The sequence below is a fragment of the Colossoma macropomum genome, unplaced genomic scaffold (assembly GCF_904425465.1).
Source record: "Colossoma macropomum unplaced genomic scaffold, Colossoma_macropomum, whole genome shotgun sequence".
Lineage (NCBI taxonomy): Eukaryota > Metazoa > Chordata > Actinopteri > Characiformes > Serrasalmidae > Colossoma > Colossoma macropomum.
This window is the reverse complement of record NW_023494810.1, coordinates 30158257-30184494: the sequence shown is the minus strand read 5'-3', so window position 1 is coordinate 30184494 and position 26238 is coordinate 30158257. Positions and strand designations below refer to the sequence as shown.

General features: G+C 39.4%; 3 protein-coding genes across 3 annotated transcripts in view; 1 reads left to right on the top strand and 2 right to left on the bottom strand.

Moving 5' to 3' along the window:
• Positions 1-273: 273 nt before the first annotated feature.
• brk1 (BRICK1 subunit of SCAR/WAVE actin nucleating complex) lies at positions 274-5678 on the bottom strand. The gene is made up of 3 exons (XM_036560222.1): positions 5511-5678; positions 3063-3145; positions 274-1164 (listed from the first exon to the last, which is right to left on the bottom strand). The coding sequence occupies exons 1-3, from the start codon at positions 5626-5628 to the stop codon at positions 1138-1140; spliced, it is 228 nt and encodes a 75-aa protein (XP_036416115.1). The 5' UTR covers positions 5629-5678; the 3' UTR covers positions 274-1137.
• Positions 5679-13832: 8154 nt separating this feature from the next.
• gpx1a (glutathione peroxidase 1a) lies at positions 13833-15686 on the bottom strand. The gene is made up of 2 exons (XM_036560220.1): positions 15399-15686; positions 13833-14519 (listed from the first exon to the last, which is right to left on the bottom strand). The coding sequence occupies exons 1-2, from the start codon at positions 15621-15623 to the stop codon at positions 14169-14171; spliced, it is 576 nt and encodes a 191-aa protein (XP_036416113.1). The 5' UTR covers positions 15624-15686; the 3' UTR covers positions 13833-14168.
• Positions 15687-17686: 2000 nt separating this feature from the next.
• The window catches only part of LOC118799806 (testis-expressed protein 264), an 85356-nt gene continuing 76804 nt past the window's right edge, over positions 17687-26238 (top strand). Inside the window, exon 1 of the mRNA XM_036559855.1 lies at positions 17687-18789. Within this exon, the coding sequence (XP_036415748.1) occupies positions 18526-18789 (264 nt within the window). The 5' untranslated portion in view covers positions 17687-18525. The remainder of the gene's footprint in view (positions 18790-26238) is intronic.

The window sequence follows — 26238 nt, the reverse complement described above, 5'->3', positions numbered from 1 at the left end:
GTTTAAGTCTCAAATGCAAAAACAACATTACACTGATGAATACATGATCACAGCAGTAGACAATTCACCCACACCCTCAGAAGTCCTTCACCAAGTTCTCGTTGAATAATCTTACAATGAGCTCACAATCATCATGCTTGCAATTACACATTTCCACCAGAGAGGTCTCCAAATCCACACATTTCACAGTGTGGCTTTAAACACCCTGACATGAAGTTATAAAGGCAATAATGCTTTGAGGCTCACATGAACAAAAACCACAAACTCGACAGAGTAACTTGACATTTTATTTCCTTTTTAAACCACAAAACATCAATGTATGAGCATTAAATAAAAGACAAAACAGCACTGCTGCAGAGATGCACCCGTCACTTCAACATGGTCTTATTGGCACTTTAGAAACTCCCCCCACCCACCACGCATTACCAGTCACTGCGTGAAGATGCTAAGATGCTCTACTGCATGAGAGACTGTCACAGGGCAGCTATGTTTCTGCAAATGCAGGCTTTTGCATTTCACAATTACAAAACATATAAAGAAATGGGTTAAACACACAAGGGGCAAAGTATGTTAATTCTTGTTCGGTTTAAAAAAAAAAAATAACCGTCAATTAATTTCCATTTTAGATTTACTGGTTATTTTATTCAACACTAGTCAATATATCTAAAAGGTTTAGTGTCTGAGTCTGCATGTTTTTAATAGCTGGCCAAGCCTGACAGCGAAGTTAAAAGGAGGACTGATCTCATGTGCAAGCAACACAAAGACAGTAACAAGTCAACTGACCCCAATTTGAGGATCAAAAACAAAATAATGTTGTTCATACTGAGGCAGAGATTGTGGAACATACTTAAAATGCTCATTGATGTAATTACAATGGTCCCACACATTAAAGCCCCAATCAGGAATTGCTGCAGCTGTCAAAGCTTTCAAAGAGTTCCCCCTTAAAACATACAGTATGTACGTTTTTCCAAGATCCCTTTTTGCAGATCCAGTCCAGTGGTGGTGCTTCAGCAGTTCCTAATTTGGGCTTTAAGAGGCTGGTCCAAAACAGTCAGTTGATTGACAGTTGATAGGTTGTTGAATGAAAAAGAGGAAAAAACTGAGCGGCCATTCTTCTTGTCCTCAGCGGCAAGATGTTTAGGTCAACGTTTCCCCCTTTGTAACCTTGAAAAAAGAGAGAGACAGAGAGAAAGAGAAAAACAGTGACATACAAGCTCCATTTCACAGTGAACTGCTGTTTTTCTGCACTACACGCAACATAACGCTTTTACTGAAGTGGAATATTTAGCACCTAACAGCTCAGCTTGGCAAAGCATCAGTTTTATTTTAGTCGTCACGCTCGGGCCAAACTTGCTGTAACCGAGTTCCTGCCTGTAATTACAGCTACGCCACAGACTTCAACAGATGCAGAAAGCGCATTTAAAGATGACAGGGCCATATCATCTCTCAAAACCTGATGTATATATTAGCAGTAGGGCAGTCACTGCTAAATATATTAGTAATCAAGTAATCTGTACGTCCTTTTAACAATTAATCAATATAACTAGCACAGAATCACATACAGATTTGTATGAATCCCCTCAATCTTCAGTTCTACCATGTTCTCTACTTGATTCGGATCTAACTCACGCTCACACACATGAAGCCAGTTTGAGACAATTTGTGCTTTGTGATGGGTTATTGTGGCCATAAAATGATGCACATGGTCAGCAACAACACTCAGATAGGCTGCGGCATTCAAATGATGCACTATTGGTATTGGGGTGTGCAATGTGTGCCAAGAATACCCCAAACCGCCACACCATTACACCACCACCAGCTTTAACTGCTAACACAACGCCATTCTGACCCCAGCTTCAGCAAACTGCAGTAGAAATCAGTTTTCATCAGACAAGGCAACGTTTTTCCAATCTTCAAAAGTTTGTTTTGCACTAATGTTTTTCTGATCACTACTGTGACTGTAGCCTTCCTGTCAGCTCAAAAACGTCTTGCGATTCTCCTCTGACCTTGTTTTTCTCACCAGTCTGTGTACAAGTGAAGCGTGAAAATCACTTGTACACGGAATGTATCTCTGAAATATCCAAACACCCCGTCTAGCACCAGCACAGTGCTGTAATAACAGTCACTCAGATCACATTTTCCCCATTGTGATGTTTGTTGTGAACATTAAGGTTTTGACCTCTGTCTGCATGATTTTACGCTCTGCACTGCTGCATCACAGGCTGGATAACTGCATGACTGTGCATTTGTACAGGTGTTCCTAATAATATACACACAAATATGAGCATTAAAAATGTATTGTAAATTGATTGATTAACCTCTTCAACTCTTTGAGACCACCGGTGGTTCCAAAATGCACTTGGTCATATTCTTCATAACTTTCATATTTCATAAGCTACATTCAGAAGGTGGGGGTCATATGAGAGCTGTAACTGTCTTCTTTCCAGTCAAATAGATGGGTGATGTAATTTTAAACCCTTATATTAAAAGAAGCTGAACTCTTTTTTTGTCTACTGAAAGTCGACCCATTTTTCCACAAATCTGGGCTATAAACTATAAACAGATGGCATCTCTTCAGTGATCTGCTCTGTAAAAATTACTTTTATAAAATAATACAAAGAGCGTCTGGCTTTCAGCAGTAAATTTAAGCATATAGCGATATGTGTGATCATAAAACACATTTTCTGTTAATTTGAGGGGAACTTTTACAAAAATAAATAAATAAAATAAAAATTTACATTTTTTTCATGCAGTTACTGAATAATTTGCCTTACGATTTGGTCATGTAAATTCAGATGGAAAAACCATCATTATCATCATTAATTTTATTATTATTATTGTTATTATTATTATTATTGTTGTAGTTGTTGTTGTTAACTGTGAATTAATCTGTCTGATAGCTCTTTAACTTTACTGACAGCGAGAGGTCAAATGAACAAAAGCTTGTGGTGTAGCTGTGCTCACAAAGAGGGACCCGGTTGCTCCCCTGTGTTCCCCTTTTCACATATTCTAAGTAAAATGGTGTATGACGCTGTGAGCTTAACAAGTACTTATGCACTTACTCTGGCTTCGATGTACTCAATCCTCCTCTCCAGGGCGGTCAGCTTCTCATTCAAGGTAGCTAAGCGGGACCTGCAGGACATATCTGGCAAAGAAAGCAGAGGGACAGTTGTCAAACCTGATGTTGGTATAAGTCAATTTTCTTTTTTATCATTTCTCATCATTTAGGCTAGCTGTTGTTTCATTGCTGGGATATTAGCTTCTCTGATGCCTTATTAAACTGTTAGACATTATTAAAATTCCACCCGCTAGTTAGGACTCCCCAAATCACACACGATGCTATCAACGCTAGGAGGGCGAAGGCCAACACAGGCTTCCTCCGAGACCTGTGAAACCAGCCACCGCTTCTTTTCGAGCTGCCGCTCACGCAACGTCATTAGACAGCTGAACGCGCTCGGAGGAAAGCGCCAACCGCCAGATCTGTTACGTCAGCTAACAGACGCCTGCGCTGACTAGCATCGCGCTGAGTGATGGGGAGAAGGAGGGGCCATCCTACCCACCCAGAGAGAGCGAGGCCAATTGTGCTCTCTCGGACTCCCGGCTACAGATGGTTGTAGCATCACCAGGGATCGAACTCGCGATCTCCTGATGTTAGGGCCAACGTTTAGACGGCTGCGCCACTCGGGAGCCCCACCATTAGATATTTTGCTTAAATCTCTCACCCGAAGGTGCAACAACATGAAAACAGTGTAAAAAAATTGCAGTAACTTGCAGTAACCCGAAGACTGTCTTTTATTACTGGTGCATTAGCCCGCTAGCCGGTTAGTTTTCTGCTGACCTGCCCAGCCACGAGGCCAGAATATACACACATTTATAAAGAATATAACGTGTAAAACCGTTAGAGAGAGACTGTTATCTGCAGCTAGTCATGTTCAACTGGCAGAATGTCCTAGAGACATTCAATGGGACATATAATAATAGTCAGATAACTTAAAGAGTAAGCACACCTTCATTTACTGATCCATGCATTTTACCACTATTTAAGAAAACTAAACAGTTCATCACTGACTATGGCGCCCCTAAGATGACTATTTTTTAAATTTTATAATAAGATGTGGCCAAAAATTACTATATTGAAGCCACAAATTTTGGGTTAATATATTTAGACCACAAATTACTATATTGAGGCCACAAATTACGAGTTAATATATTGAGGCCACAAATTACTATATTGAGACCACAAATTAATATACTGAGGCCACGAATTATGAGGTAATATATACACAAACATTTTCTAAACCGCTTATCCTTCTGGGTGGTGGGGAGTGCTTGAGCCTATCCCAGCAGACTTTTGGGTGGAAGGTAGGAAACACCCCGGACAGGTCGCCAGTCCATCGCAGGGCAGACAAACAGGCAGACACACACATACTTAGGGGCAATTTGGTGTGTCCAGTTGGCCTGACTGCATGTCTTTGGACTGTAGAAGGAACCCGGAGTACCCTAAATACTTGTTACAAATTATTATATTAAGACCACCAATTCATGTATTGAGGCTACGAATTAATATGTTGTGGCCACAAGTCAAGAGAAAGTTGACCTCAATATTGTGGCGACCCGGAACCGGCTGGCGGTGGATCTGAGGAGCTCAGGGGGCTCGGAGTTAGTGTGGAGTATGATCTAGATTTTTAACAATTTGTGGCCACGCCTTATTGAAAAAGAATAATCTTGTCATCTTAGGAGCTCCGTACAATACTAAAGAGGGAGTAGGGACCGGTTTCTGTCACAACAAAAAATCGAAAACCGTACAGAACTGTATTGTTACAGCCCTAATCACGGAATTGCTGTTCAGTTGCAGCGCCACTCGGACGCACCCTGCAAAAACAGGAAGCTCTGATAGTCGGCGTCATTTAAAGAGGCCAAACTGAGGAATATTCAGATTTAGGAAAATTATCTAGTGCAGGATTTCACACCACAATGTTTCAACTAACCCGTCTATCACGGCAAAACGCCATGAATATCCCGATAGTCCAGACAGTTAAACGCTACGATGTGTTTATGTTACGTTCTGCCGTGGTAGCTAAGCTAGGTTAACTAGCTAGCAAGCTAACCTAGGCGGAGACTTGCCTTGTGAAAATATGCTCCCCAAAATCCTAATTTCTTCGGTTTGTTTACAAAACAAGAAAGGAAACATTGCGAACTGACTTTCTAAATTAGGTTAATGAAGAACAAAACGTTCAGCTAAAGCCACTTTATCAGCCACTCCTCATTTCACTACACTGAAGGTTTCCTATTCGCCAGCTTCGTGTTCGAATTTTCCCGGTCCACCTTAAATGGTGCAGCAGCTCCGTTCAGGCGCCTCAAGCTCTCAGGCGCCAGAATGGAACTGCTACGCCATTTAAGGTGGAACAGGAAATTTCGAACAAGACGCTGGCGGAGAGTTAGCACGGCGGCTACACCAACAGACCGGCGTCTCAACACTTTACAAACGGTATTTTTTGCGTCCAACTCACCAAACGAATTGAGGAAATCGGCTATTTTCTTGATACTGCTGGTAATAACCTCGATGTACTCGCGATTTGCCCAGTCCTGGTGAATTTCCCTTTGGACTGGATCCTCCTGTCCGGCCATTTTGATCTAGCGATACAGCTGCGTTTGTTGTAGTTGCTCACCAGCGCCGCCTGCAGTCACCAGCGGGAACTAGAAAAATAGGTCATGTACTGTTAAATATAAGTGTTACGCATTTATGACAGAACACATTATTAACATATGGATGGCACATATTACTCATATATAATAGCTTCTTATTATGCAATCTAAGGTTTTGAAGCATCTTTGTTTCTTCCACATTTCCTAATGAAGTGAAAATTTGCGTAATAGCTGCAAATAAATTCTACATACATGCACATTGTAAGCTATGGACAGACTCATTAAAACATGAAATGAAAATATTGTTCCCCAACACATTTAAATGATTTAATATTTAGAAGCAATCAGATAACATAGTGACAGTTATAACTGTACCTGGATGTATTCAACCTACATATGTGTACACAACATATATGTACGATTATTTTGAAATATATGCTCGATCCTTTACGATATAAGTGCATATATGGCCATATATCAGATTTCTGTATGGGACTGAGTTCTCACGGGACACTGCTGAGCACTATAAAATAGGATTACAAGAGTATACAGAGGCTCAAACAATGTAGCCTAGTATAGAACTATTATACAACACTATGGACATCTTAGTTTCTCATTGTATTGCTACACATCTTTTTGGCGAGGAATTAAAGACATTGGTTTATCATTCACAGAAGCAAAAAAACAGTGGTTTACATATTCCGGTAGCAATTGATCATTTTATTCTCTAGACTAAGACCTTTAAATAGTTCGTATGAAGATATCGTGGCTCAAGGGAGGCTCTACTGATACGATTTTAGGGAAAAGGCGTATTTTTCCTGAAGACATGAGGTAGAGTCCCAAATGGTTCCCTGCTCCCTACGTAGTGCACTACGTAGGTCTTCAAGTTATGGCTCCTGTACGCATATAGGGCACAATGTGACTAAGAAAGAGCCTTTTGGGACTCAGCCACGTACACACAATTCCTCACTACGTTATTTAGGGGAAGAATTAAATTTGTAGTAACTTACCTAGTGCACTATCTAGGGGATAAGGAGCCATTTGAGACTCAGCCTAAGCCCACACGGTGACGGTGACGGTAACGTTACTAGCCAATTTTTAAAAATGCTCTCTCGAGCGAATTTCGGCATAACGTTAACGGCTCTAACGTTAATTTTTATCGTACATATATTTAGCAGGAAAACACCTGATAACCAGGTTATAGTAAGTACGTTTATTAAAATAGAATAACAGTTTTCGTATATATACTTAAAGAATGTGTCAAGTCAGTTACTCAGGATTTAATGTTAGCAGGCTAACGTTATCCTGTTAGCATAGATGAACTAATCAGAACGAGCCAGCTAATATGCTAGGCAAACTCAGTACTAATACATCTATAAAACCAATGAATAGAACCATTCGTGCTTAAATGGTTCTTAGCCTGGTGAAATGGTTCTTCATATAATGGAGAATGTGTTAATTATGGTTCCATTTTAAAAATGGTTCTATATAGCACCAAAAAGGGTTCTGCTATTGTTACAATGTCAAACCTTTTTGGTGCTATAGAGAACCATGTCGTTGCTGTGGGAACAAAACCTCATATCTCCATAATGGTCATTTTACAGGAGAAGGAAAAAACATACTTTACTTTTAATGTAAGTCAATGGAACTAGACATCTTTCCAAGTCATTTTGGGGTGTCTCTTTTGGTCCAATCATCATGAAATTTATGCACAATATAAAGGCCAACATGTATTTTTAAATTATGTAAAGAACTGAAAAACAACAAAAATGGAGATACAAGGCTTTGTTCCGACAGCAGTGATATACAATGCAATTTCTATCAATCTGAAGAACCGTCTCACTATTCAAAGAACCATTTAAGCATACAAACGGTTCTATACATAACTTATGGTTCTAAATAGGGCCTTTTGCCCTTACATGAGAATGCAGTTAATCCAGTGTAGTTTTTTAAATAGTACAGTGTGTAGATGTAATTTGTCCCACAGCTTCACACAGTCAATGTCAGCCAAGCTGAGAGAGTGTAGGCAAGGCCTTGCAGCAGCCTTGGACCAGGCAACCAAAGACATTCCCGAGTTTGAATACCGCTCACCTGTATTGCCCAGCATCTCAGGACCTGTTCTTTATGTCTCGTGTCCCTTTCCTAATGACTACCCTGAGATCCTTCATGACTGCAGCCTCTGCCTGGTTTCCCATAATGAGATGTTTATTCAACCCACTGAGAGACCTGATTGCAGGTGTATAGGGTGGGTGTGCTTAGATTTGATTACAGCATATGCTCTGTTTGTCCTAAACGTGTCATAACACCACTAATTATTATCCTCACACCTTATGACTCAGACGTGGACAAGAGCGCTTTTCATGGCTTGGGTCTGAAGCTGATCTGCCACAGGAACTGCCTGGACTTCTTGGTCAGTAGGATCCCTTGTTTCTAAACATAGTGGTAACAGTATTATTGCTTCCACTCATTGAATAATAGTAATTATACTAAAAGGGAATTCCATTAGTTCACATTTGGCTTATAAAAAAATCACAAATGGTAAATAAATGCTGCCTGATGTGGCTATTCATATTAATAACAATATTATTGTTGTTACTTTGATAGAAAGTACAATACCCGATGTTTGGCTGATAAACTAAAGCACTGAATCACAAAAATTCTAAGAAGGTAAACATGAAGAAGGCATGAAAACACATGGAAACCTGCTAGTATAGCAAATCAAGGATCACCTTGAACACTCCTAGACTGTTAACAGTTTAAACATATATTTTGACTATTCATTTTAAAGGGCTTCTATCTTGAAAAACCGAATCGATATAGTGTGTTAACAATGTTTTCAAATGCACAACTCAATCTGTAGTCCATATATAGAAACTAAGCAGGCCATTTGAATTGTTTTTGTGAAGTCACGAAAACCAGTGCATTTACAATTGAACCTACAGCAGTTTACCCATTTACACTGGAGTTATAAGGAGTGTTTCAGCCTGGACTGCTTTTTGAAAGAGGCAAAATACAGGACAGTCGATCACAATAGAGATCATTTACACATATCAGTCTTAAAGTGTTGCATACTTTAAGGTCATAAGTGGACCTCGGAGAAAAAATTAAATTTCAAGACAAAATGTAGGACATGAGCCTTTAAGACTTATTCACTTACTACTGTAAACTGTTAGAGTGAAGAATTAACCTGTGGACCCACATATGGACCCATGCAAATGAAGGGCCCATATCCTTCATGTTTCTTGTATTTTGTTTTTCTCCATCAGCTTCATTTATAGCATTAATGTTTAGGTATCCAAAATAGTCATAATTAATTTTTACATGACCATTTTCCAACCTTTCTTTATCAAACCTTTTCTTTATATTAAACAGGCTGTTTGTAACGTTGGGAGAGATGAGGATGCAGGAAGCAAGCACAAGTCCTTAGTTTTATTAAAAATCCATCACGCAAAGATATCCACGAAGATGACAAAACAAAGACAGAACCCTCTGAGTAAAATACTGAAACATAAAGAAAACCAAAGACATAGGGATATGAAGAAAACTAGAAAACAAATGAAAGAGAACCAAAACAGGGCCTGAGAGAACAAAACACTAAGCAAACACAAAGCGCACAAGCTGGGCTATAAAAACACCTGGGACTAATGAGAGGCCGAGGCTACAGACAAGAGACAGGTGAGACAGATAACAAGAAGGCAGGACCAAGGAGGAGATAAAGACCAAAACAACAACAAAAGCACATGACAAGACACACAAGGGAATGAAAACAAAGGCAGAAACAGAGAAAGACAAGGGCCCTGTATTTTGCCTCCTTTAAAAAGCACTCAGAGCCGAAACACTGCTTAGAACTTTAATATGAATAGGCAGGTCTAAACTGCAATAGCTCAATTAAAAATTAAATATATTTAAATGTGTTGGTTCTCATGACATCACAAAAACAATTAATACAAAATAGGTTGTTTTGTGTCCATATATGGACTGTATTTCCAAAAAGTGAAGGAAATTTAATTTGCCACAATATGGGTCGTTTAAGGGGTTAACAGTGCCTTCGGTAAACAAGGCCTTGGTTGTTATGTAATTCTTCCTGTTTATTTTCCATTACCGAAGAGGCCTCTAGCATGCAGACTTTGGAGGAGTTGCTGGCAAAGCTGGAGTTTGAGAACGAGCTGAACCGTGTGTGCATGACCATGAACACAAAGTCGCCACCGCCGCCAAGCAGGGGTCATAGCACTGGAAGTGCAGACAGCGGAGTAGAGGATGGACTGTGTGACGGTGGTGAGGAAAACGAGCATGAGATCCTGCTGGACACGGTTTTAGAGATGGAGCAGGACTATGATCTTTACTTCTAGTTATCCGTGGGTCAACCTTTCCATGGCTGGTGGGACCTTTAGTGTTCAAACCGACAGATACTAGCCTGGAAATATGACTGAAAACCAAACATAATACTTTCCATCGGTCATATGATAATCCACACCAATCACTCTGTTTCAGCATGAGCCTGCCGATGGGCGAATCTGCCACCACCTGAAACTGTGATTCAACCTGCGTAACTCCTTTTGGATCAGAAAAGGAGTTTGGTTCACATACAATGATTTTAGATCTTTTTAAAACATGTAACATATTTATTGAAATGAACTGGACATATATATGCATTAGCAGTTCTATGCACTGCATACAAAAACACATGAAACTTGTCGCATTATAAATAAAAGCAAGGATCTGTGTGTAGTGTCTCAGAGGCCTATGACACAGTGGTATCTTTGCCAGTCTCCAAATAAAAAAATTCGGCAAATATTGCAACTCATCCAATGTGAATGCGCCAAAGATTGTCCTGATGTCCCCTTTGACCAGCTCAGTCTCAGTAGTTAATCTTTGACTTTTATTTTTCTTAATTTCAATTTTTTTACTTTTCAATTTTTATTTTTCTACATCATCAAAGATCCAAATACTGAAATACATCATAAAACATCATGAAAAATTAAATGTACACAGTACACAATGTTCCACCCCAGAGGGAGCTGATCAGCCAAGATATGTTTGCAGTCCACATTTTGCTTCTTTACTTTAGAACTGGAGCTATGAGGCTAACATAACTAACACACATAGTCAACCAAATAGCCCAAATGATTTCTGTAAAAAGACATCCCCAAAACTTCTTTCAAACCACATCCAGGTTTTCCAGATGTTCATTAAGGTTGGGCAGACTTGTCAATGTTACTTAGGACATAGTATAACCTGGTGTGGTCTGAGATGGCTGCTTATAGTTTTGTTCATTTTTATTGTTTACAGTAAGACGTACTTTGTCCTGAACCACATTGTCAAGTCTGTATGACCTTAATGAACATCTGGATGCAGTATAAGTGGGTTGAGAGAAGTTTTGGGGATGTATTTTTGGAGAAACGAATTGGACTATTTGGGTGACTACTGAGTTGTAGTGTTTGTTTGCAACATTAGTCTCACTGTTCCAGTACTAAAGAAGCAAAATCTGTCTTGGCCAGTTGACTACAAGTGGGTTAAGTGGAAAACCATTTATATAGAACTTGCATCTTCCTGCATCTTCATCTCCCCCAGAGTAAACCCACGTAAATGTTATGAGTGAAGCTGGCGGAGAAAAACAAAATACAAGAAAAATGTAGGATATGGGCTGTTTATTTGCATGGGTCGATATGCAGGTCCACAGGTTAATTCTTTTTTCAGAACCTTTCCATGGCTGGTGGGACCTTTAGTGTTCAAACCGACAGATACTAGCCTGGAAATATGACTGAAAACCAAACACGATACTTTCCATCGGTCATATGATAATCCACACCAATTACTCTGTTTCAGCATGAGCCTGCCGATGGGCGAATCTGCCACCACCTGAAACTGATTCAACCTGCGTAACTCCTTTTGGATCAGAAAAGGAGTTTGGTTCACATACAATGATTTTAGATCTTTTTAAAACATGTAACATATTTATTGAAATGAACTGGACATATATATGCATTAGCAGTTCTATGCACTGCATACAAAAACATATGAAACTTGTAATTGACGCATTATAAATAAAAGCAAGGATCTGTGTGCAGTGTCTCGGAGGCCTATGACACAGTGGTATCTTTGCCAGTCTCCAAATAAAAAAATTCGGCAAATATTGCAACTCATCCAATGTGAATGCGCCAAAGATTGTCCTGATGTCCCCTTTGACCAGCTCAGTCTCAGTAGTTAATCTTTGACTTTTATTTTTCTTATTTTCAATTTTTTTATTTTTCAATTTTTATTTTTCTACATCATCAAAGATCCAAATACTGAAATACATCATAAAACATCATGAAAAATTAAATGTACACAGTACACAATGTTCCACCCCAGAGGGAGCTGATCAGCCAAGATATGTTTGCAGTCCACATTTTGCTTCTTTACTTTAGAACTGGAGCTATGAGGCTAACATAACTAACACACATAGTCAACCAAATAGCCCAAAAGTCTGTATGACCTTAATGAACATCTGGATGCAGTATAAGTGGGTTGAGAGAAGTTTTGGGGATGTATTTTTGGAGAAACGAATTGGACTATTTGGGTGACTACTGAGTTGTAGTGTTTGTTTGCAACATTAGTCTCACTGTTCCAGTACTAAAGAAGCAAAATCTGTCTTGGCCAGTTGACTACAAGTGGGTTAAGTGGAAAACTGTTTATATAGAACTTGCATCTTCCTGCATCTTCATCTCCCCCAGAGTGAACCCACGTAAATGTTATGAGTGAAGCTGGTGGAGAAAAACAAAATACAAGAAAAATGTAGGATATGGGCCGTTTATTTGCATGGGTCGATATGCAGGTCCACAGGTTAATTCTTTTTTCAGAACCTTTCCATGGCTGGTGGGACCTTTAGTGTTCAAACCGACAGATACTAGCCTGGAAATATGACTGAAAACCAAACACGATACTTTCCATCGGTCATATGATAATCCACACCAATTACTCTGTTTCAGCATGAGCCTGCCGATGGGCGAATCTGCCACCACCTGAAACTGTGATTCAACCTGCGTAACTCCTTTTGGATCAGAAAAGGAGTTTGGTTCACATACAATGATTTTAGATCTTTTTAAAACATGTAACTTATTTATTGAAATGAACTGGACATATATATGCATTAGCAGTTCTATGCACTGCATACAAAAACACATGAAACTTGTAATTGACGCATTATAAATAAAAGCAAGGATCTGTGTGCGGTGTCTCGGAGGCCTATGACACAGTGGTATCTTTGCCAGTCTCCAAATAAAAAATTTCAGCAAATATTGCAACTCATCCAATGTGAATGCGCCAAAGATTGTCCTGATGTCCCCTTTGACCAGCTCAGTCTCAGTAGTTAATCTTTGACCTTTGTTTTTTACCACCTAGTTATCAAGAATAATCTTTTTATTGGTAGTTAAACTTTGCTTATCAGTGTAATAACATATATAATACATAAACACCAAAGGTACCGCAGTCTCAGGTGAAGTTTTACAAATCAGTGCGATGGCTAGGGGCCTTGAGGACCAAACTTTGTTTCTCTAACCAGTTCACAAGACAGCAACTACTATTTTGAAAATAAAGTTTTCGTTATTTTTTATTGTATTTATGTGTGCATTTATCCTAATCATGTGTGGTGTTTGTTACAAGCACAAGCACACTTATTGCCAAGAGAAATGGTTTCAAACAATGTAAGTCCTAGATGTCTAAGGCTTTTGTACAGTACTGTACATATATATATATATATATATATATACAAAATCTGTCTTGGCCAGTCGACTACAAGTGGGTTAAGTGGAAAACCTTTTATACAGATTTTTTTTTTACTTTTCCTTTAACTTGCATTAAAAGTTAAGAACTTTTTTTTTTTTTTATTCCATAAAATCACTACTTAGTATGTATTAGATATATGGAAGTACCTATATGTAATAATAATGTTCTAAAACTAATCCTAACCTTAACTAAAGTGACCTAAACTTATCCTAACCTTAACTAAAGTGACCAAGAGAAGTCATAGATCATTTTTGTTGTTATTTTTATCTCGTATTCCTACAAAATCTGGGCATTTTTGTGATAAACATGCACCAAATGAGGAAGTGAAAATGGGGAATAGTTCTGGTTTGTGTTGTACTCCGCTGGATTTCGACAGATCAATCTCTGTTTGACTTGGTCAAGACAAAAAAAGAGGAACAAAGTTTGAATTCTGGAATGTTTATTTGGCTTTAGACAGCTGGACGGTAGAGCTGAGCTCTGCTGTACGTAGCTAAATTACCACTGCAAATAATAGGCATTTACATTTACATCAGACACCCCCCTCACTGTAGATTTCAAGAGGTGCCTTCATCAAGTAAACAGCCTAAAAAACAGTTGCACTTTACCCAAGTCAGCACAGTCAGCCAAAATTAAACTGCCATCTTCCACAGAGGGTGTGGCAACAAGCGATAGGCTAGGGGTAGATGTTTACAACCCCTATCTGCTGCCTCCACAACCCCCATCAGGCCTCTGAGATGGCACCCTGCGCCAGGGACGGCTTACTTCACTTTCTCCAGGAGCTCCTTGATGTCTGCCTCGATATCGCTGGTCAGGAAGTTCCTGCTGTAGCGTTTGAACGGCTCTCCATCTGGGTCGACCAGGAACTTCTCAAAATTCCACGACACGTCACTCCTGCAGACTGGGCTCCAGATGATGAACTTGGGGTCAGTCATCAAGGCCAAGGAGTTGTCACTGGGGTATGGAAGCCTCTCTTTGAGGTACACGAACAAGGGATGGGCATCTTTGCCGTTGACATCGACCTTCTCCAGAAGTGGGAAGCGAGGCTCGAAGCCATTCCCTGGACGCACGTACTTCAGACAGTTGAGGATTTCTTCGTTCTTGCCATTCTCCTGGTTTTGGGAGAAGAGAGAGAGAGAGAGAGAGAGAGAGAGAGGCATTCATTCAAGCAACCTTGAGGCTGTGATACTAATAGCTTGTGACCTAAGCACCCGCTGTAGAATGCCCTAGAGCCCTCATTATCAAGTTATGCACAGTCATGACCATGAAAACAACAGTTAGCAAACAGTTCCTACTACCTTCATACCCACCTGCACAGGAGCACTGAATCCTATTCAAGAAATATTACTCACTTAAACATTGTGAAGCAGTCTGATGGAACTAATGCACTAGACTAGATTTTCTGCATTCAGTTTTCTAGCTATTTGTAAAGACTTTCACATCAGAATATATCAAAAATTTGTTGAATTATTAGATCCTCTCACGTCTCATGAGTGTTACTGAAATATGAGACTGTCCAGCTTAATACGCTAATTATCCGTTCCACCTTAAATGTTGCCACTTACATTACAGCACCTCTACAGGCGGCAGACTGTATCTGCTGCACCCTGTAAGGTTGAGCGGGGCTATTAAAGTACGAGGCTGTCTAGCTTCTGACTCGAATTATCCGTTCCACCTTAAATGTTGCCACAGTCACATTATGGCAGCTGTACAAGCGGCATAATGTAACTGCTGCACATTTAAGGTTGAGCAGGGCTATTAATGTAAGAGGCTGTCTAGCTTCTTAATCGAATTATCCGTTCCACCTTAAATGTTATATTACAGCACCTGTACAGGCGGCAGACTATAACCGCTACACCATTTAAGGTGGAGCGGAAAAGTCGAACTTCATTTTCGTCCACTTCTGAAAGACTTGCGCATGAACCCCCTGGACACTAAAGGAGACGCTGACCCTGAGTACACCAATAAAGAAAAGTCTGAGGTGGACCCACCTGGTGGCCGAACTGGTTGCAGGGCACTCCCAGCACCACGAGCCCCTTGTCCGAGTACTTGGCATGGAGCTCGTTCATCTGAGTGTAGTCCCTGACCGTCGTGCCTCAGAGGGACGCCACATTTTCAATAAGCACGACTTTCCCCTTCAGCGAGGAGAAGTTCAGGAGGTCGCCAGACAGGAGTTTGGCTGAGAGGTCGTAGAACTTCTTTATGTTTCCTGCCATTCTGACTGAGAGCTCGGCGAGAAACTGCGCGGGTCTGGACGGTTCCTTCTTTTTAACTTTCAGTTCAGACTGGAGTCACGGGGCGGAGCCACAGGAGCTCATGCGCAGATCCTGCAGTTAATGTACGGATATAGATAGAGTTCATCATATTGCAAAAAAGATCCAGAAAAATGTTCTATTTTTTGAATGTTACTATTCTACAGAAGTTTGGAAAGATTTATTGGATGATCCTTTTTGGGACATACCAAAAATGGTAAAATTACACCTCAGAGTGGTTTTCTTAGTTAAATTTAATGTATTTATTGATTAAATGTCTTAGCAATAAAAAAGCTATGTCTATATATATATATATATATATATATATATATATATATATAAACACTGATCAGGCATAACATTATGTCCTTGTTTCTACGCTCATTGTCCATTTTATCAGCTCCACTTACTATATAGGTGCACTTTGTAGTTCTACAATTACAGACTGTGTTAGCCCCCTTTTACCCTGTTCTTCAGTGGTCAGGACCCCATGGACCCTCACAGAGCAGGTACTATTTGGGTGGTGGATCATTCTCAGCACTGCAGTAACACTGACGTGGTGGTGGTGTGTTAGTGTGTGTTGTGCTGGTCTGAGTGGATCAGACCCAGCAGTGCTGCTGGAGTTTTTAAACACCTCAGTGTCACTGCTGGACCGAGAATAGTCCGCCAACCAAAAATATCCAGCCAACAGTGTCCTGTGGGCAGCGTCCTGTGACCACTGATGAAGGACTAGAGGATGACCAACACAAACTGTGCAGCAGCAGATGAGCTATCGTCTCTGACTTTACATGTACAAGGTGGACTGACAAGGAGTGTCTAATAGAGTGGACAGTGAGTGGACACAGTGTTTAAAAACTCCAGCAGCACTGCTGTGTCTGATCCACACGTACCAGCACAACACACACTAATACCTAACACACACATTATGTATACATATATATATATATATATATATATATATATATATATATATATATTATATATAGATATATAATGACCAGGGTCCTGTCTCTGTGAAGTTTACAGGTTATATATATATATATATATATATATATATATACATGACACCTGATAGACATTTCAGCACAGCAAAGAGACAACCAAGACCAGACAGTCAGGACACACACAAAGTTTGTTTTTGTTTTTGCGGTGGCAAAACAAACAAACAACCTGTATGAGCTACAAACCTTTACATACAATGTTAAATTATTTGGGGTTTTCACTGGTCTGCCTAAACCTTTTCAGACACTGCGTCCACTGCAATGGACATCATGTGTTTTCTTCTATTTTTATGTTTTGTTGCACATAACTCCAGTTGAGACCTGTTGTCCATCAGAATAGACGTTTACCCGCCAATCAAACAGCAGCTTAGCCCCACCCACTGCATTGGAAAAAAAAAAATCAGCACACTGAAGAAAGACATGGCAGCACTGCAGCCAAGGAGGCAGAGTAAGGCCTCATTTGAACTAATTATATCTAATTTAGAACAATTTGTTCATCATGTTATGAGTTTATTTTGCTGCTTAGGAATGGATTTTGAAATAAAAAGTAAAATATCAATTATAAAGTAACAATGTTAAACGCAGGATTTTTAAAATCTTATTGTTGATTACAGTGGACGGTGGGTGTTGATGTATATTGTTCAGGCTAGTTTTTTAGTGCTGCTGCTAAAATTTTACTTAGCAATCACAGTGTATACAGACAAATAATACATTAAATGCAGTGAATAGTAAGATTTATTTTACAGAGTACACTTGGGGTACTTGGCGCTTGGGGTACTTCATTTAATTGACACTGGAAACATCTCGGAAATTGAAAGCTTGGCTTCAGTGGAACATAATTCGAGTCTGAAAGGGTTAAAATGTTGATTAAACAAATAATAAGTAAATAGAATGTAAGAGATATTATTGTTTTAGGCTATCAGGTTATTTTTGTGCTTAAAGGGTTCTTTGCATGGTTCTTCAGATTGATGGAGAATCTCTGGAATATGGTTCCATATACAACACATTCTCCATCAATCTGTAGAACCATTTCACTACGCAAAGAACCCTTAAAGCATGCAAATAACTCATGGTTCTATATAAAACCACTGTCTTTATTAAAGAAACAACGTACCTTGTACATTCCTGTGGGACACATAAATGGACAAACCTTTGTCCTGCTTGAAACCTGCGCAGAGAGTCAAAATAACTTCAGTACTCCTACTGGACATTTTTATAAGAGATTGTTGTCGTTTATAATTTTATCTTACATAATGAGTCCATATAAACTCACACAGTGGTAATAAATCGGTGATATGCGTATAAGCTGCGCAGCCTCAGACAGCTTAAATGATTTTCTTTCCAGTTTTAAAACGGACTGTTCCAAAATTTGTATATTTTGGTAACCGCAGCGGCGGTGCTTTTTGGCATAGGCTTACGATAAATCTGATTAAGTCATGATATCATGATGTCTACATAGGAATATGAGTAGATTTTGTGTTTTTAAACCTATCTATACATTTTTTGTGTGCGTTTTTTGATGGTACAATCCAGGAAGCAGCGTGTGCAGTGTTTTGGTTGAAGTGAGTGACCTCTCAGAGCTGCTCTGATTTACAGACACACTTTCACTCCTTTAAAAGCCTCTCTCTGGATTTTATTCAGTATATTCAGCGAATGTGCTCGTATGTTGACGTTTTAACCTCACCTGGGCCTGTTTACTGTTTAGCTGAGTGGCTAGCTACGTGAAAAAGTGAGGTTCAGCTCCTTCTGGACTGTCATCATCATCATCATCATCATCAGCATCGACAGCGTGTACTGTCCTGGCTAAAGAAGCTGCTCGCTGCCTCACAGGATCCCCAGCGTTAAGTCTCGCCGAGCAGGCTGGCATGTCGGATTTAACGCTGCTGATCGCGAGCCTCGTTGGGATCTTCCTCACAGCGCTCCTGCTGACAGTCTCGGTTTATGTGCTGTACTCTGGACTTCTGACGAACATCCGCATCAGGACCGGCTCTCCTCCTGTCAGGGGCATCACTGTAGCTTACAAGTTCAAAAAGGGACCTTACAAGGAGTGCGGGACGCTGTTTGCGGAGAGCAGCTCTGTAGCACCCCGGCTGCCCACGGTGGGCATCTTCTATGATGACCCAAAGAAGGTGAGGGAGATGTTCTGTTACTCAATCTTGTTCTATGTTGAGAAGTGTGAGCTTGCTTGATAACCAAGGGACAGTGTGGTGTAGGTTTGGCTGAGCCTCTCACTGTTCTTTTATGCCTAATGTGATCATTCAGAGTGGTGGTTTGATGTGAAATGCTCGGCAGTGGAACCAGACATCCAAAGTGGAGAAGCTCCCACACAGAATGGGAGTACACAAAATAGCTACAAACAGTGGTGGCTCTATGTTAGGTGCCGGTGGGGCCTGGCCCTACCAAGATGTTGCTGTGGAGCAGTGCACGACATGATCAGTAATTCAGTATAACAACTAATATATATATATATATATATATATATATATATATATATATATATATATGCATTTCTTCGTAACTAACATTGTTACATGTTTATTACATATGACAATGGTATGGCTGTCCGATACATTCCAAATATCTTGCTGTACCTGTTGTGTAAATGCCAGTAGGCTACCTATTTCTCCTAGCAGTTTTCGTTTGATGAGCGTCGGGCTGGCCCATCAGCATTCGTCTAAAGCGAGCAGGTAAAAAACATTTCGCACGTGTTCAACGTGCTTTCAATAACCAGCTGTGGGGCACGATCAGGTTGGCCCCATTCTGAGAGCAGCCAATAAAAAAATAATCAATTTACATACATCTAGATGATTAGTGAGCATCGTTTACGGTACGGCCGTTGCTACACAGTTCCCCATCAGTTGTGGTAGCCACTCGTAATAGCATGGCAATATGAGTCAAGTCGAAAATGTAATAAAAGTAACATTTCGTTCCAGCCATTAGAGCAGAGATTAGAGATTAAACGTTTGGGACGACACCAGCCAGAGGATTTCAACATCAATCAGTCTGGAAAGGACAAAAACTGCTTCTTCAACCCAGAGAAGTTCAAGAGAAAAACATGGCTAACTGTACGTGTAGCTAAAAACACTCTTCTGCTGTCCTTGCTTGCCCTTGCTATGCTATCACTTGAATTCATTCATGGATTGGTGGACTTTGAGAGAAAAGTTTTTGACAAGTTTGCCCAGATGAAAGATTGCTGAGCAGTGAACATCACTGGTGAGTCGTTCTGCATTATTACAAGGCGTGTTATTCTAGTGTGTTTCCCTGCTCTGAAATGTTGCTTTGGATATGTAGTTGCAGACCACAATGATCGTATCCCGATAGATAACTTTGGATTTGTAATGTGATGCTGTATAACAAGGTTTGGTGAGATCTAATGTTGTAATCATGTCACTCATATTCCTGTCTCCACGTCCACCAACTCCTGCACCGTTATGTTAATTTGTGACTTTGTGATTTCATTAACGGAGTGCGTTTATATTTGGATCAGGTTTGTGTGTAGTTCCATTGAAGAGTTGGCTGCTGCCCCTACAGTTTATTGTGCCCCACCAGGCTTTCTGTGGCAGAGACGCCACTGGCTACAAAGGTAGACACAGGAGAGGCTGTGATTCTGCTACAAGTAGAGCTCTTTTATTAAAACATGAACAGACAGGCACATAACATCATCCTGACTCAATCACGTTAGCTACAGGCTTTCAATCCATGGTGACCAACCCCTAACACAAAACACCCACACCCTCAGACACAATTGTTAAGACCCGGTCCAGGGTCAGGCCGTAAAAGAATGGTGTGGTATGAAGTGTATGCTTTGTGAACGACTGTGTGGTGTATAATAACAGTAATAGCCAATTCACAGTGTATTATAACTGTACAGTGCAAACGACCACTTTGTCTTGAGGTTTGGCCAAAACAGCAAACAGAACCCACACTAACTCCAAGACAGATACGAACTAGCCTTAACCAAAACAAACAAATAAACAAAAGACAAACAGCTTACCTAACTCCCTAAACTGACACAAAACTCAGGCAAAAACCCCAAAACCCAAACAAACTGGCAGCCAAAACTACAGCTGGTGAAGCTATTTAGAAAATCTGCAAAAAGATGATCTATATACAAAACATACAACAGACTAACAGGTTTAGAGGGGCTAAATCAAGTTCGCAACAAAGCAGTCAAAAGACCAAAGAGTCAGATATTAAACGAACAAGCAACAGGAATCAAGTGAGCTGTTGGTGGAGATGAGGAGGCCTCTTTGGTTCTTCCCGCCTGATGGTGTCATAACTAGAACTTAACTGGAGCACGGACTGGAGCGAGTGGTGATGAGTTGAAAACACGGACTGGATCACAGAATGAGGCTAAAAAACAGCAACACAATCTGGAGCAGACAACACAATAAAACACAAATAACACACCACACATTTTTATACTAACAAACAATGACATTAAAAACATAGAAGTCCCTTTTTACGAGTAGTGTGCACCTCCCATGATCCTCTGTACATGGCCTTCTGCGTGGCTGTGCCTCTAGAGCCTGCGTGAGCTAATAGCAGGACGCCACATTAGTTTAAAAAAAGTAGTGTTTGCTCTGAATGTATACAGTAATGTATTCCATTCTAATACATAAATTTACAATATATCTTGATAAGGCACAGGAAAAAAAAACATTTCTTTATTCACACTTCCTCGCTGCTGCTGGTTAGCAGTTTTCTTCATCTAATTCTTCTGTTATTACGTTTCATGAAAAATTTGCTTATCGTTTAAATTAAGTTCTGAAAATTTTTTTTTTTTTTTACCTCTTTCACCACCTGCTTCAGTCCACTGCTGCTCCCACAATCCTCTGAGCAAGACAGTACAACACCGATGTAAAACTGACTACTCACAAACATGTTCACTACTGAGGAGATTATTAGTTTGATCATCCCTCAAAATAGCTCAATAATACTGAGATTAATAACTGATCACATTGATTTATCAGTCTACTCAGGCTTTAGCAGAGCTCAGTAACACTGAGATTAATAACTGATCACATTGATTTATCAGTCTACTCACGTTTTAGCAGGAACTTTAGTGTGTGTAAATAAGCTGTTAATTGAGGTCCTTGGAGTTTATCTAATGAGCATGTTTGCTACGTGCCATGCACTGGTTATAAATAGTTAATAAACAAGCATTAACGGTATATATTTTTTAAATTTAGTGGGTAAGTATTCTAAAAATATTCTAAAAATGTAAAACGTAACTGTATCCTTTACAAAATGTAACTTTGACTGAATACAGATTCTTAATTTCTGTATTCTGAATGCATATTCCCAATACTTTATTCTGTTACATCCCAACCCTTTGAATATGCTGCCTGGTGCCTGATTTTTGATATAGTTTTTTTAGTTTTGGCCTAAAACCTATTTTTCAAAATACATTCACAGCGAAGTACATGCAGCAAAATAGGCCTTAAATAAAACTTTTTTTTCAAATTTATGACTATTTTACAATCATCAACATTACAAATAAAAACTCAGAAGACATGTAGGTTCACTGGTGGATTGGGTGGTAAATAAAATGGCTATATTTGTGTTGCCGACTTTGTGACCCCTGGTTTTTATCACCACCACTATAAAGAAATCTGAATGCTTAAGTTTCTCTGCAATTAACTATTTCACATCAAACCACTCTGAATGACCTTGTTTGCATCCCAAACACTGAATTATGCATACATTTTGAAAACCAGTGGAATTCCCCTTTAAGTGAACATATGAATGGCAAATGGTAGTTTATTACAAAGCAAATACAAAAAGTGCCATGAAGTTGTTAGTGTCCAGCCTCTTTCTACTCTGGTTCTTGTTGGTAGGTTGATAAGAAGGTCATACATGTATATATGCCTATATGGGCACCTTATGAAGAAATACACAGACGTATAAGGGTCATTCTACAGAAACGTCCACTTTCGTGTGCCTAGCATTGACAGATATATTGCACTTGAAAAACATGTTAGGGTTACAATTTATTCATATTTTAAAATAAAACAATGTTATTTTAACAATTACACCTTCTTGAGCCTAAATTTAGCAATACCGGTTTTTAAATCAATTATCTAGATTTCCAAGCACCACAGAAGAGCTCGTCCTCACAGTCATGTGTAAAGGCTGAGGCCATATTTTGAAGAAAAAAAAACACATTTTTCTGCAATTTTAACTACAATAATCTATACATGACTATGAAATATATAATTCAAATGACATAAAGAAAATAAATGCAAAATAACTATTATAAAATATATAATGAAAGTTGTGGTCCCCAGGAGTCGTGTCACTGGTGTTACTGCGTCACAAAAAATCTCTTATTTTGAAATAAAAGTCACACTAATGACATCATTAGATTTCCTTTTACCCACTTTCTGAGGATCTATGAAGAAAAGCACACGGTGAGTCCACTGTGTCTGGTGAGATTTTCTCATTTAGCTCATGATTTCATATGAAGCTTTTAGCTGAAGTCACTGGTGTGACCCACTTTATTCTTAGGTATTTGTGAAAAAATAAAATGCAAATGGATTAAATTACATATTTTGGTGGATATTCCATGATTGACAACATGTGGGTTGATGCTCTGTAGCAGCCATTTTGTAAAATTCATTTTTCATTAAAAATGTCTCTGGTGTTACCTTTCTTATGTGTAACACCAATGAGGATCAGTAACACCAGTGACTCCTACGGAGAGACAGAAAAGTGGACGTTTCTGTAGAACGACCCACGAAGGAAAAACAGATGAACAACTTGATGAATGTTACATTACCCAGTAAGTCACCATGCCCAACGCCTGTCATTGGCTAGAAGGGTTTTAAGCCACCCAGCATTGGGCTGTGGAGCAGTGGAACTGCGTTCTCTGGAGTGATGGAGCTCCATTCAGTACCTTTGGGATGATTTAGAGTAATCCAGAACTGATCACACAACATAAGTACCTGACTTCACTAATGCTCTTGTGGCTGAATGCAATCAAATCCTCACAGCAATGTTCCCACATAAAGCCTTCTCAGAAGAGTAGAGGCTGTTACTGCAACAAAGGGGGACAAACTTTTAATTTATTAATACCCTGGATTCTGGACATTCTGATATATAGTGTAAATGGACAGTGTGGATGGCCTGCGTACTGTGGTGTAAATAGTCCTGGTGGCTATTGTGGCCAGTGTTATGATGGTGATGTAAACTGATTGTTGTAGGCTTTGTGAATACATAGTGTGCGGTGAACAAGTTGGTTTATTAATGTGGAAGTAACTGTAACTCACTTTTGCACTCATCAGTGAAGTTCCTTAATTTGTTAATTCACCTTCAGCTTCTCATTCGCCAACTTTGAATTTTCCGTTCCGCCTTAAATGGTGCAGCACTTACATTCTGGCACCTGTAGAGCTACACATAAAGGTCTGTTTGTGTTGAAGGTTGTGCTTTTAGTGCTTTGTTAGCTCAGCACACGGAGTTATCACAGCCGTTTTACTGCTAATCACAAATCACTGCTCATGTGGCAGCAACAGCCTTTCATTACTCTACTGAACTACGCTAAGCTGTGTTATATGTGTTTATGCTGTATGATGGTAGCATCTGTGGCGCCAGTGTTTTTCAGCCTCTGCCACATCTGTATCACTTGATTACCATTTTATATTTAAAGGGGAATTCTCTCTGTTTTCTTAAACGTAAACAAAGTCATTCAGAGTGGTTTGGTGTGAAATGGTTGATTGTAGAGACTCAAATTTCTTTATAGTGGTGGTGATAGGAACCAGGGGTCACGATGTCTACAACACAAATATAGCCATTTTAATCATTATCCAAAACATCCAGTGAACCTACACGAATCTTCTGAGTTTGTTTGTGTAATGTTCAAAATTGTCTTAAATCTGAAAAAATACCTTTATATAGTAAATAATTTTTCCTTACATGTGCCGTGTATGTTTTAGGCTCAAATATGATCTCCATCATAAAACAGTGAGTGCGTTTACGTGCACTTAATAATCCGATAACTGCAGGAAATCAGATTTTGTCAGTAATCCGATCAACATGATTATATGCACTTGAGTAATCAGATAATGGGGAAACTCCAGGTCTTCATGAGTCAGACAGTAATCAGATTTCTGCTTTGCAACCAGCCAATAAACTCACAGAAGAAGACGTGACGTAAGCGTAAAACTCATAGAATATTTGAATTTTTTATTTCGTGCAGACTGAGAAATCCAAAAGAAATCAGAGTAAGAGTTTACATGCACTGAGAAATCTGACCTAAAATCCAGCTCTCTTTATCAGATGTCTTAATCAGATTTCTAGATCGGAGTATGATGTTTATGTCCATTTGAATAATCAGATAACTGCAGAAATCCGAAATTATGATCAGATTATTGAGTGCATGTAAACACACTCAATGCCTCAGGCATCAGGCAGAACACTCATAATCATTTTGTGTAACAACGTTCTGTGAGGTGACATTTAAAGGCATTAAATATTTCAGATGTCTGGTTCCTATCACCACCATTATAAAGAAATATGAGTCAGTATGTTTCTCTACAACCAGCCATTTCCCATCAAACCACTCTGAATGACACTGTTTACATCTCAAGCAATGAATTATGCAGAAATTTGGAGAGATCGGTGGTATTCCCAATTAACTTACTTTTTTCTTGAGTAGACTAATCCTAAACAAAGACTTTATAGAAGGGATTATGAGACGTCTGTGGACTAATGTATAATCACAGATGTATGCAAAAGTCTGAACACCCCCAGTCAAGTGACGTTCTGGTCATTTTCTAAGTGAAAGTTAACACATCCTCTACAAAGAATGCACTTAAATGGGCCTTTTTTGCAAATTTTATTGCATGATTGCTATTTATTTAGTTTAACATTTTGGAAGGAAATAAAACTATAAAATCTGTCATAACATTGTTACATTTTTCCCCAGTATGCTAATGGTAACAAATAAGCAGTGAGAGGATGTGTACTTCTTTTTTCGCTTCAGCCAGTCAAATCACAAAACAAGTCATTTGACCAGGGGTGCTCAAACTTTTGCACAGGACTGTAGGATTATAATGAGCTTAATAGCTCCATAGATTTGTGCTCTTGGAATGTCTAAAATGCATTTCAATCTTGATATACTACTTTTACTTCAAGGTATCACTATTACTATCAGGATGTGCAAAGTGCTAATGCACCACTAGATGGGGCTGTTGATACAGTAATGCTGGGTTTGGAGTCTGTTGCGCTCATGTGGGGGTGTAATATTGCTGTGCATGAAGATTCAGAATATTCGTGAGGATATTACTTTATTGCTCGGCTGCGCTCTCACGTAATTTGCTCTTTGTGTCTAATTGGTATAAATGGCCTGATATTGTGCTTGTTTGTCTGGCATGTATGGATTTGCTCCGCATGGTGTTCAGCAGCACATGGATGCCCAGCCTGGCAACACCCTAAAGCACTTTGAGTGCAGCAGCAGGGGTTTCCAAATAGCCCTGCATAGAGGACAAAACGCAACTATATATTTTCTTTTCCTGTTATTTTAACCTCTAAACTCTCCATTTATTAAATGGATTGTGAAGAAGTAAAATCAGAAATGC